Source organism: Oncorhynchus keta, chromosome 9 (assembly GCF_023373465.1).
Source record: "Oncorhynchus keta strain PuntledgeMale-10-30-2019 chromosome 9, Oket_V2, whole genome shotgun sequence".
NCBI classification, from domain to species: Eukaryota; Metazoa; Chordata; class Actinopteri; order Salmoniformes; family Salmonidae; genus Oncorhynchus; species Oncorhynchus keta.
In genome coordinates this window covers 29,921,698-29,933,698 of record NC_068429.1, presented here as the reverse complement: position 1 = coordinate 29,933,698, position 12,001 = coordinate 29,921,698, and the positions used below count along the sequence as shown (strand labels likewise).

The following is a 12,001-nucleotide window of genomic DNA, read 5'->3' as shown; positions in this document are numbered from 1 at the left end:
TATCTAAAATAAATATTCTAGCTGTACTGTAACAAATGTACTTCCATAATTTACATGTGACATTCCAAAACAAATTGAAAGATTTATAAAACACCATCATTCCTATCATTGCATCCTGTCTTAGACCTACATGTCTTATCAATTTGTGTTTGTTTCATGAAACACATCCAACTAACAAATCCTTAAAAATGTGTTAAAGATTACGAGAAAGGATTCACACAATGGTTTAAAAATAACAAAAATGTTTATTAAAATGTCTTCATTATTGGGTAAATCAGTGGCATTACTGACAAAGCATTTCCATAGCAAAACAAAAGCTCATTCTTGAGATACAGCAAAGCAAAAGGTGTCTTTCCACTTGCCAGAGACTTCAAAGTGCAGAATCTGATCTATTGCCCTCCTCATCATCCTGAAAATGGAAAATGGTTTTATGAGTTTCAAAAAAGGGAGGGTGATGGCACCTCCCAAAAACACAGCAGGTTTTATGAGGTCTGGGTGTTAAGTGCTTATAGTTGATGATTCATCTAATAATGTTAAACATTTTGTAGGACAAAGAACCACTGATAATTGAACTGGCAAATATATAATTGTGTTGTATTCACCCACCTGCTCCCTATCCTTATCCTGCGCTCCTGTTGCAGTTGCCTCAAAGTCATGTATGGGCAGTGTGGCCATCCAGCTAGCCATGGACCCTTCCTTGCACTCTGTCTCCACAATGCTGGGGTAGATGTGCTCCTCCTTGAAAGCCAAGATGGCCTGCTCCTCTTCAGTCCACTCCAGGCACTCATGGAGGCCGTCCCCACCAAACCGCTTGTTGTACCTGTCAAAGTGCACCTTCTCCAGAACCAGGCCCAGCCCAGGGGCTTTGGGCACGTCCACTTTCTCCTCACCCCAGCTTCGCTTTAACACTTCGTCCCCCGAATAGCCCTTCACCACAGCTATCACCAGGCCGATCATCTTCCGGATCTGATGCATCATGAAGCTCTGGCCACGCACAGTAATCTCTGCGAACTCGGCGCCGCCACGCACAAAGGGCTCACCACAGGACATCTCTGTGATGTAGCGGCGGGCGCTGGGGTCCCGCGCGGCCTTCTGGGAGGTGAAGTTGTGAAAGTTATGGGTGCCCTTGTAGCTGCCAAACAGCTGGTTTACTCTCTGCAGTGTCTCTGGCTCAAGGCGGAATGCAGCAGAATTGTTGGTGTAATAGTCCTTTGGGGAGAAGGCCACAGTGGGGAGCATATAGGAGTATGTGCGGGCATCACAGCTGTTTTTAGAATTGAAGCCCCCAGTCACTCGTTTCAGACCTATAGGGACAAAAGATCACAAACGATGCAGAACAACATTGGTAACTAAACCGTTCTTGTCTTTAAAGTTTTCTTTTTGATATCAATTGTTTTTATTATATGTTCATGCCAATAGGCAGAATAAACAGCATTGGACAAACAACATTGCATTGTCAGTGCATGTCCAACACATTTTCACATAACACCTTGAATCAATTACTTCCCAAAAGGGACCACCAAGACCTCCTAGTCTTTATACAAGAACCATAGGCTGTTTTGTGACGGTTTTAGGCTTGTCTCCAACACATTTGACAGGAAGCAGTGCGATCTCACCCAGCACTCTGATCTGTGGTGGAAGATTGGAGTTGATCTTTTCCATTACGTCTTCAATCATCCACAGTTTTAGAGAGACCACTTGACCTGCTGCAGAAACACCCTGACAGAAAACAAATTAAGCTGATCACAAAGCAAGGAAATAACAATGAATTTGTGTTTGAGGCCACACAAAGTGTATGTCTTTTCCTGTGCATTTCATTTCTTCAGGTATAAAACAAATGTAAGGATACTTGCTCAAGGGATGCATTTGGGCAGACAGCTACTAAGCCTTTTCCATGCTTGCCTCCCATACCTTGTCTGTTCTCGCACATCTTTGGAACGACATTTTTTTCATGTCATCTCCATGGTTGTCTGGGATGCACCCAGACTTAATCAGTGCTGTGACCAGCTCATCCTCAATGGTTTTGAACTGGGAGGATCCAGCATTTCTCTGAAACACAAAACACAGCAGATTAAGTCAATCTAAACGCAACAATTTCAACGAGTTACAGTTCATATAAGGAAATCAGTCAATTGAAATGAGGGCCTAATCTATAGATTTCACATGATTCGGCAGGGGAGCAGCCAAGGGTGGGCATACAACCCCCCACTGGTGAGCCAGGCCCAGCCAATCAGAATGTTTTTCCCCCACAGAAGGGCTTTATTACAGACAGAAATACTCCTGTTTCTTCAGCTGTCTGGTCTCAGATGATCTCACAAGTGAAGATGCCAGATGTGGAGGTCCTGGGCTTGAGTGGTTACACATGGTCTGCTGTTGTGAGGCCGGTTGGACGCATTGCCAATGGTAGCAAAATGAACATTAAAATTCTCTGGCAACAGCTCTGGTGGACATTCCTGCAGTCAGCATGTTAATTGCACGATCCCTGAGACCTGAGACATCTGTGGCAATGTGTTGTGCGACAAAAGTGCACAGTTTAGAGTGGCCTTTTATTGTCGCTAGCACAAGGTGCACCTGTGTAATGATCAAACGTTTCATAAGCATCTTGATATGTCACACCTGTCAGGTGGATGGATTATCTTGGCAAAAGAGAAATGCTCACTAATATGGTTGTAAACAAATGTCCGTATGGAACATTTCTGGGATCTTTTATTCCAGCTCATGAAACATGGGACCAACATGTTGAGTTTATATTTTTGTTCAGTATATTTAGAAAGCTGCACCTAAATGGAGGACTAGCTATTTTTATTAAATCATCCCTTTATGAAAATATTAAGATTAATACCAACCTGCATACCGTAGTAACCTTTGCCTGAATATGCCAAAAGCAGGACCACTTTTCTTTTGGGGTGTTTCCTCTCATTGCCAGTTGGTTCTACAGACTTCAGCTTCTTTCTGATGTGTCCATTCTCACCCGACTCTCCATTTTCTTCCTCCACTCGTTTCAGTGGCTTGATCAGCATATTTCCTGACCCTTCTTCACTCATCATCCACCGGATCCCTGCACACTTGTAAAGCCAACCTGGTGAAAACACAGATAGCTAGTTAAAGGGATAGTATTGTGAGTGAGATAAGAGCTAGAGTTTCCACCCTGTTCCTTTCACCTAATAAATCACTTCATATCTAAAAAAAAAAATCATATCCGAGAAGGGGAGTGAAGGAGACCAGAACGGAGGGAACAACCTTCTAAAATGAAATCCAACCGTGGGATTAAGGCTGAAATCGATACCTAGACCCTTATCCCTAGGTACTCTAGAATCACTACAGACAACATATCCAATCATTTCAGATCTACATGACTTCCTGCCTGGAGGAGGAGGAGCTAATGGTCATCATTACATGAAAGTTTACGAACATTAGAACACCACAACAATATGGATTCTCTTAATTTGACTTTCTTCCAAAGTAGTCAGATCATTTCGTTCAATTAGGTTTACTGTTGCTTCTGATACGCAACACTGGTGGACAAATATTCATCATTTCTCAAGTGATAATTTAAATGACATATGCTAATGTTTTAAGTTCTGAAGATCGAAATAGGAGACAGCTAGCTATCGTTACCGATTCAGCACGGCAAACTAGCTTCCTCACACAACAAATACAAATTGCCTATGGTTTGCTACCTAGCCAGCTAACTAGCTACCATGACCAGCAATAAATAGGAACAATCCTTTGCAGGAGACTCACGTGTGATCCACGAAAAATCGTTAAATACACGTCTTGCTTATAGCACAACTTTGGCAGTTAATCCATTTACGACAGCTGTACAATCTGAAACAAAAATGCAAGAAACCCTTTACAAGCTAGATAGCTATCACTGCAGGCAGCAACAGCGACACACATGGGCAAAATCAACTTTGACCTTCTCCTTCTTCTATGATATAATGGCGGTTCCGCAAACAAACGTTAAAGGTGCATGCCGCCACTTACTGTGCTGGAGTGTGTGGTCAATCACGGTTTACAACATAAGCTCCACATTTCTAAATCCTTCTACCTGACTCATTACTTCTGAGAAAAAAAGAGCCCTACTAACTTCTAAAATCCCTTTCCAAACTCAATAACCATAGCCTTTCACCTCTCTTCAACATACAACAATATAACATGTTTCACCATTTCATCTACTATACACTCCAGACACAAACCATTCACATGCTTGCCAACCAGATGTGATGATGATTTCAAGCCACATTACAACCTGTGTTGTGATAATTGCGTTGTTTGCTCTATAACCTGTTAATTCCTATGCTTTGCAACTATGATATATAGGCCTAAAGGCCAAGATAATAAGAAGACACAGTGGCAGAATAAATTCAACCACACCTATGTTTTATCACAAAACCAGATAGTAGCCTCTGTCCAGTGAAGTACACAAAGAATATTGCATGTACAGTAACAGACCGTTACATCACCTACAGCATGGCCAAGCAAGTTAATGTATCCGAAATGTGCAGACCACTAAACAACTATTAATTTAGAACAACAGACAGTTACCGCAAGTCGCAAAGAAAACAGAAGCTGCCTCCACTATTCTAGGACCATTTCAACTTCAACATTTCAACATCCACAAATCACTTCTGCTTAGTCTAATACAGTCACAACTAAAATATATCAAAAACTATTTAGTCCAATCAACATAAGCTAAATATGATGTGGTTGTCCATGGTTCTGATTTCTGTTTGAGTGTGCATGTGTGTGTACGTGCACATGCGTTTGTGCAAGTAGAAAAACATGTTGACTCACCCTACTTGTAGAGAAACACCAATGCCATCCTCCTCTCTTTCAAGTTGACGAAACGGTCTATCACTCTGTCATACAGTAAAGTATTTATTTTTTATTGTCCTAGGCTACCTGGCTAAAATTCTTGCTCTCTAGCCTAACTTCCATTCTTGGGCAATGTTAGCTAGTTAACATTAGCCTTCTACATCTAGCTACAAAGGGAACTTCCATCCTCTCAGGCCAGGGGCACAACAATGTATGACATAATGGTTGGATCAGAATTGGCATTATAATCGTTGGCTAGTACAGAGGATCAAGTAAAAGCACAAGTCCAAATCCCTTTCTCCAGCCATGGCTAATTTAGGAAAGGGACCATTTTAGCTAGCTGGCAAGCTAACAATCGGAGGACAACAACACAACGAGATAGAACAACAAGTTTTTCTGTCAATGACGAATGATCTCAATGGGATTTGATAGGACTGACACCAAATCCAAGTTGGCTTCCCTTGATACTTTTTTTTGGTGCACCAGGAGCATTCACAGTTGAGATCGCTTAGTTTAGCTCAACGCTGATTGGCTATTTATTTATAGTTTTTTTGTCAAGGGAGGCCAGATGCTCGCTGGCTTCCCTTCCCTTCAATGCTGTGGGCTACAATGTCATACTTGTTTGTTCCCAGACACCATCAGATAGATGGCCTACACATAGAGAGAGAGAGAGGGGTGCTGTTTCGCTCACTCGGATGCTTTCTCCTGTGAGATACAGTATTTATGGATGCCAAGGATACAAGGATACATTTCCTTGGCATCCATGAATACACGCCACTGCCACTAACCTTTCTTTGGAGGGCATATACAGGTCATTCGGAAAGTATACAGACCCCTTGACTTTTTCCACATATTGTTATATCCTTATTCTAAAATGTATTAAATTGTTATTTTTTTCCCCACATACATTTACATACAATACCCATAATGACAAAGCAAAAACAGGTTTTTAGAAATGTTTGCAAATATATTTTTAAAATACTGAAATATCACATTTGCATAAGTACTGAGACCCTTTACTCAGTACTTTGTTGAAGCACCTTTGGCAGTGATTACACCCTAGACTCTAGGGCCTAGAGTCTTCTTGGGTATGATGCTACAAGCTTGGCACAGATCTATTTGGGAAGTTTCTTCTCTGCAGATCCTCTCAAGCTCTGTCCCTATTTTCATGCACTATCTGTGCCCACTAGAGTGCAGTAGATCATCACAGATATACTGTATGCCCATGAAAAGCAAGGGTCAGAGTTGAGGGCTCAATTCCATCAAATGTGCAGCCGCACATATACATATCTACCCTCGGTCAAATACAATCACAAAGGTTTTTGATTAATGTTATAATGCGAAGTATACTCACCTCACAGCTCTCACCAGATCTCACAATAAGACACATCCGTAATTTGTAAGCAAAGACACTGAATAATAGCAAATAACCTTTTTGATTAAATCCTGTCATGACAGTGTGTTATAATAACTAATGTTATTATTTTACCATTTCCCCCAATTTCCCCCCAACCATCTCCTATGTCTAATGGTGGTATACTGGTCACAAGTCTACTACATGTAGAGACGCCATGAATGACACATCAATCAGCATTATCATCCTTAATCAATAGAGTGAATTTTCCCTATTTCTATGTCAAACCAGATTCTTTCTCCCAATTTTTCACAGCACCTTATAAGGTGATCATCTGACAAACTGCCCAGAGGAAGTTGTCAAACAGACTTAATATGGGAAAAGAACACAAGCAGCCACATTCCATTTCCACACAAGTAAAACCATTTGTTAAAATAAGTAGGAAATGGTGTGTGTGTGTGTTGGTGGTGGGAGCCTGGGGGGGATAATATTGTTAGTTTCAAATCTGAGATAATGGACATGACATGATATTTTACCGTGATGTTAAGTCTGCAACAGTCAGCCTGTCTGTATCTCTATCTCTCTCAATGGTAATACTGGGGACCCACTGTTCATGATGGCTTTCAGTCCATCTGAACATCAATAAGACACCATTTACCTTAAGCTTTTACATGAACCTTTGCATTGTATGGGAGTAATGTGCATTAAACATCTACTGCCCATTTTAAAAGCTCTGGGACTAGTTGATGGGCAGATCTCCATAACAACCCCACATCAGCTGAACAATGTCAGCCCTCCTACATCTTATCTGGCGTGGCAGAAAAGTTGCAGACCCTTGTTTTATTGTTTCCATCAGAGGTCTACACGAAACTCTATCTATTTTCCTCATTGGGGGTTGATGTATGAAAAGACACACTAGTCACAGTATCTATAAATAACCATAATCTCAGACAGACAACAGGCCAGCTGTAAGAGACAGCAACCATCTCCTACTATAATCCACCTCCCCGAATAACTCACAACCCAGGGGTGATATTCACATTCACAAGATTTTGTACAGACTCGACTTCTTGGGGCAGTTTCCTGGACATAGATTACACCTTATCCTGGACCAAAAAGCACGTTCAATTCTGCATTGAGTGTGCATTTTATTCCAGGACAATTTTTCTTATTTAACTAGGCAAGTCAGTTAAGAACAAATGATTTACAATGACAGCCTACAGGGGCACAGTGAGTTAACTGCCTTGTTCAGGGGCAGAATGACCGATCTTTACCTTGTCAGCTCTGGGATTTGATCCAACAACCTTTCAGTTACAGGCCCAATGCTCTAACCACTAGGCTACCTGCCACCCCTAGGCTTAACCTGTGTCCAGGAACCTGCACTCTTGGTTGGTATGATATCAGGAAATGTGAATCATACACTCACATAGGCCTACAAATAATAAAGTATAACTTTATAGAACTCTGCAACAACATTTAATGTATTATTTTTAGCTGCCACAGCACATGCTAATAGACCCTGATATGGCAATAGATAGCCTAATGGGTAATGGGGTGACCTGTGTTGAATCCACATCTAAATCTATCAGAGCATGGGGCTCATCTCTCACAGACCTAATAATACCAGTATCTGTGGGGAATCCTCTACATACAGATAGTGATGACAGTGAGGCTTCTAGACACCTAAAGCCGTATCGGCTATATCCAGGAATGCCAAAAGTTCCAAAAGCTGGGCCTAAAATACTGTTTAAGAGATTCAACAAAATATTTTGCTGTGACTCTTATGTGGGTGATGTTAACAATATTTGTTGGTCTGATGTGATTAATAATTATTGATAAACATACACCTGTTAAGAAACTGACTGTTAGAACTGTTAAGGCTCCATGGATTGATGAGGAATTAAAAAATTGTATGGTTGAAAGAGGATGGGGCAAAAGGAGTGGCTAATAAGTCTGATATGAATAAACTCAACAAAAAGAAGAAGAAACCAAGATCAATGATATAAAGAATGATGGAAAAAACGTTGAAGTACTTTAAATTGAATTATGGGCAGAAAGACACATTCAACTCCATCTTTCATCAAATCAGATGGCTTATTCATCACAAAACCATTTTATGTTGCCAATTATTTTAATGATTACTTTATTGGCAAAGTGGGCAAACTTAGGCAGAAAATGCCAACAACGAACAGTGAGCCACCACATTCATATATAAAAAAACAAATAATGAAAGAAAAGTATTGCAAGTTTGAATTTTGTAAAGTTAATGTGGGAGAGGTGGAAAAATGATTGTTATCGATCAATAATGACAAACAACCTGGCATTGACAACTTAGATGGAAAGCTACTGAGGATGGTAGCTGGCTCTATAGCCACTCCTATCGGTCATATCTTTAATCTTAGCCTAGAGGAAAGTTTTTGTCCTCAGGCCCGGACAGAAGCCAAAGAAATTCCACTACCCAAGTGTGGTCTTTACTGGTTCTAACAGCAGACCTATACCCTTGCTGCCAGCTCTTGGCATACTGTTGGGAAAAAATGGTGTTTGACCAAATGTTAAATAAATTAACAACAGACTTTCAGCATTCTTATAGAGAAGGGCACTCAACATGTACTGCACTGCACAAATGACTGATAATTGGTTGAAAGAAATTGATAATAAGAAGATTGTGGGAGCTGTACTGTTAGATTTCAGTGTGGCCTTTGATATTATTGACTATAACCTGCTGTTGAAAAAACATGTGTTGTAGCTTTTCAACCTCTGCCATATTGTGGTTTCAGAGCTATCTATCTAACAGAACTCAAAGGGTTTTCTTTAATGGAAGCTTTTCTAATGTCAAACATGTAAAGTGTGGTATACCGCAGGGCAGCTCTCTAGGCCCTCTACTCTTTTCTATTTTTACCAATGACCTGCCACTGGCATTAAACACAAAGCATGTGGGACCATGTATGCTGATGATTCAACCATTTCCGCATCAGGAACCACAGCTAATGAAGTCACTGAAACCCTTAACAAGGAGTTGCAGTTTATTTTGGAATGGGTGGCCAGTAATAAACAGGTCCTGAACATCTCTAAAAATAAGAGCATTGTATTTGGTACAAATCATTCCCTAAGTTCTAGACCTCATCTGAATCTGGTAATGAATTGTGTGGCTGTTGAACAAGTTGAAGAGACTAAATTACATGGCGTTACCTTAGATTTTAAACTATCATGGTCAAAACATATAGATTCAATAGTTGTAAACATTGGGAGAGGTCTGTCCATAATAAAGAGATTATCTGTTTTTTTGACACCACACTCCACAAAGCAAGTTTTGCTGGCTCTAGTTTTGTCTTATCTTGATTATTGTCCAGTCATGTGGTCGAGTGTTGCAAGAAAGACCAGATTGAGCTGCAGCTGGCCCAAAACAGAGCAGCACATATTGCTCTTCATTGTAATTAGAGCGCTAATATCAATACTATGCATGCCAGTCTCTCTTGGCTAAGAGTTGAGGGGAGACTGACTGCATCACTTCGTTTTTATAAGAAACATTCATGTGTTGAATATCCCCAATTGTTTTCATAGTCAACTTACACACAGTTCTGACACACACACTTACCCCACCAGAGGTGCCACCAGGGGTCTTTTCACAGTTCCCAAATCCAGAACAAATTCAAGAAAGCATACAGTATTATATAGAGCCATTATTACAATGAACTCTGTTCCATCTCACATTGCTGAAATAAATAATAAATCTGGTTTCAACAAACAGATAAAGCAACACCTCATGGCACAACGTCTCTCCCCTATTTGACCTTGATAGTTTGGGTGTATGTATTGATATGTAGGCTACATGTGCCTTTAAAACATTTTTTATGTAGTTCTGTCCTTGAGCTGTTCTTGTCTATTAATGTTTTGAATTATGTCACGTTTCATGTTTTGTGTGGACCCCAGGAAGAGTAGCTGCTGCTTTTGCAACAGCTAATGGGGATCCTAATAAAATACCAAAATAACCACATACAGGCACACACACTGCCAATACACATGCACTATACTAACCAAAAATATTATCCATCTCTTACTTTGTGTTGAATGTGAGTTACTTTGTGCAAGATAGCTGTTACAGCATGTTCTCCACTCACTGACTATCATCTTCCACTGGAGTAGGGGTTTCATGCAAGCCATTTATTAGTGGTGGCCTGATTGAACATGTTGGAGCCAGGCAGCAAATAGTGTCTCACACTGGGGATGCTGAGGAGCTATAGAAACATCTGATGTGGTCTTGAGTGGAGGAGGGCAGCCTCTCATATCCTCTTCCTGCATTGACAGAACAACTACTGTGAGTGAGGGAGAAGTGACAGGTCAATGACTCACATGAGCAGAGTCAAAGGTTTTTTAGTGGGATTCTCACAAATGAGACTAAATTATCTGGACCAAGATTGTATGAAAACACTGAATACGCAATTGACCTGCAGAAACCCATCAGTTCACCTATGACATGTTGGTGATCACAGTCCACCAATGCAAACCAATAGATAATGGACCTCTCTGAATCATACCTCCAATTTGTAAGTCGCTCTGGATAAGAGCGTCTGCTAAATGACTTAAATGTAAATGTAAACCCAGGTCTGCTCTCCACTGCAATCAATGAGGGAAAAAACATAGACAACATGGATTTTAACTGGGCTTTTATCAACCCGGATGAGTGAATGTAATTCTAGTATTATTTATTTTTGCTGACCTTAGCAGATTTGTGTTAATATTAGCTGTCAGTTGTATGTTCAGGCCAGGCATCACAGGCTGAAATTATATGTTTGCATCTGCCTATCAATTTTGAGATTTGTTGGTATTTTGGTCCATTAATATTAGTACTTTCAAAAAGTAAACCTAAAGATGTCATTCTACCGCCAGCAACATTTTATGATTTTTAACCACTTTAAAATGGACATACAGCCATCATTTCAAAGCTCACTACATTGAATTACACATAATTTAAAAGACAATGTGACAGAGAATGTAACAAACTGTACTATATGTGGTAACTTACATTGAAAAGATGGAGATTGGGTCTAAATAGGTATTTGGCGTTTGCTAGTCTAAATTCAGTGTAGGCTACTTGTCTTTAACTGCCAGCCATTTCCCGAAAATAAGACTCTTCCCACATGACAACTCATTTTACTCAGGTCCAGAAGAATGTACATTCATCAAATTTTGTGTGGTTATCCTTAGATATATTCTCGAGACTTGTTGATATGTTATCCATGTTCTATTCTATGTTGTCCATTTTTCTTTAGAAAAATGTGGCAAAAAGTTGTTTTATGTACATGTGTTTAGTATTTTACAAATAGAAAGATGAAAAAATAATTTCTCCACAATCTGCTCTTAAGTGTGTCTTAAAGAGCAACTCCGCCACTTTTCAACCTCATAATTATATTTCCAGTACTAAACCAGTGTCTACATGTGAAAACTGCTAATTTTTCCACATTTTGTAAAAAGTTATATAACATTACAAAGTTATACCTGATGACATCACCAAAGGTTAAAACATTTTAAAAACAGTGATTTTGTAACACTATGTAACACTACTGTATGCTCTCGTTGGTTGGCCCTCGCTTCATACTCGTCGCCAAACCCACTGGCTACAGGTTATCTACAAGTCTCTGCTAGGTAAAGCCCCACCTTATCTCAGCTCACTGATCACCATAGCAGCACCCACTTGTAGCATGCGCTCCAGCAGGTATATCTCACTGGTCACCCCCAATGCCAATTCCTCCTTTGGTCTTCTTTCATTCCAGTTCTCTGCTGCCCATGACTGGAACAAATTGCAAATATCTCTGAAGCTGGAGACTCACA

General features: G+C 40.2%; 1 protein-coding gene across 2 annotated transcripts; it reads right to left on the bottom strand.

Moving 5' to 3' along the window:
* Nucleotides 1-225: 225 nt before the first annotated feature.
* LOC118387474 (pseudouridylate synthase 1 homolog) lies at nt 226-3,924 on the bottom strand. Of its 2 annotated transcripts, none has more exons than XM_035775869.2 (6): nt 3,745-3,924; nt 2,847-3,079; nt 1,912-2,049; nt 1,617-1,719; nt 607-1,304; nt 226-409 (listed from the first exon to the last, which is right to left on the bottom strand). In XM_035775869.2, exons 2-6 carry the CDS (start codon nt 3,045-3,047, stop codon nt 371-373), a joined length of 1,179 nt encoding a protein of 392 aa, XP_035631762.1. In that variant the 5' UTR covers nt 3,048-3,079; nt 3,745-3,924; the 3' UTR covers nt 226-370. The 2 variants fall into 2 exon arrangements, with proteins under 2 accessions (XP_035631762.1, XP_035631763.1); XM_035775870.2 differs by lacking the exon at nt 3,745-3,924 and adding an exon at nt 3,241-3,368.
* Between the last annotated feature and the right edge of the window lie 8,077 nt (nt 3,925-12,001).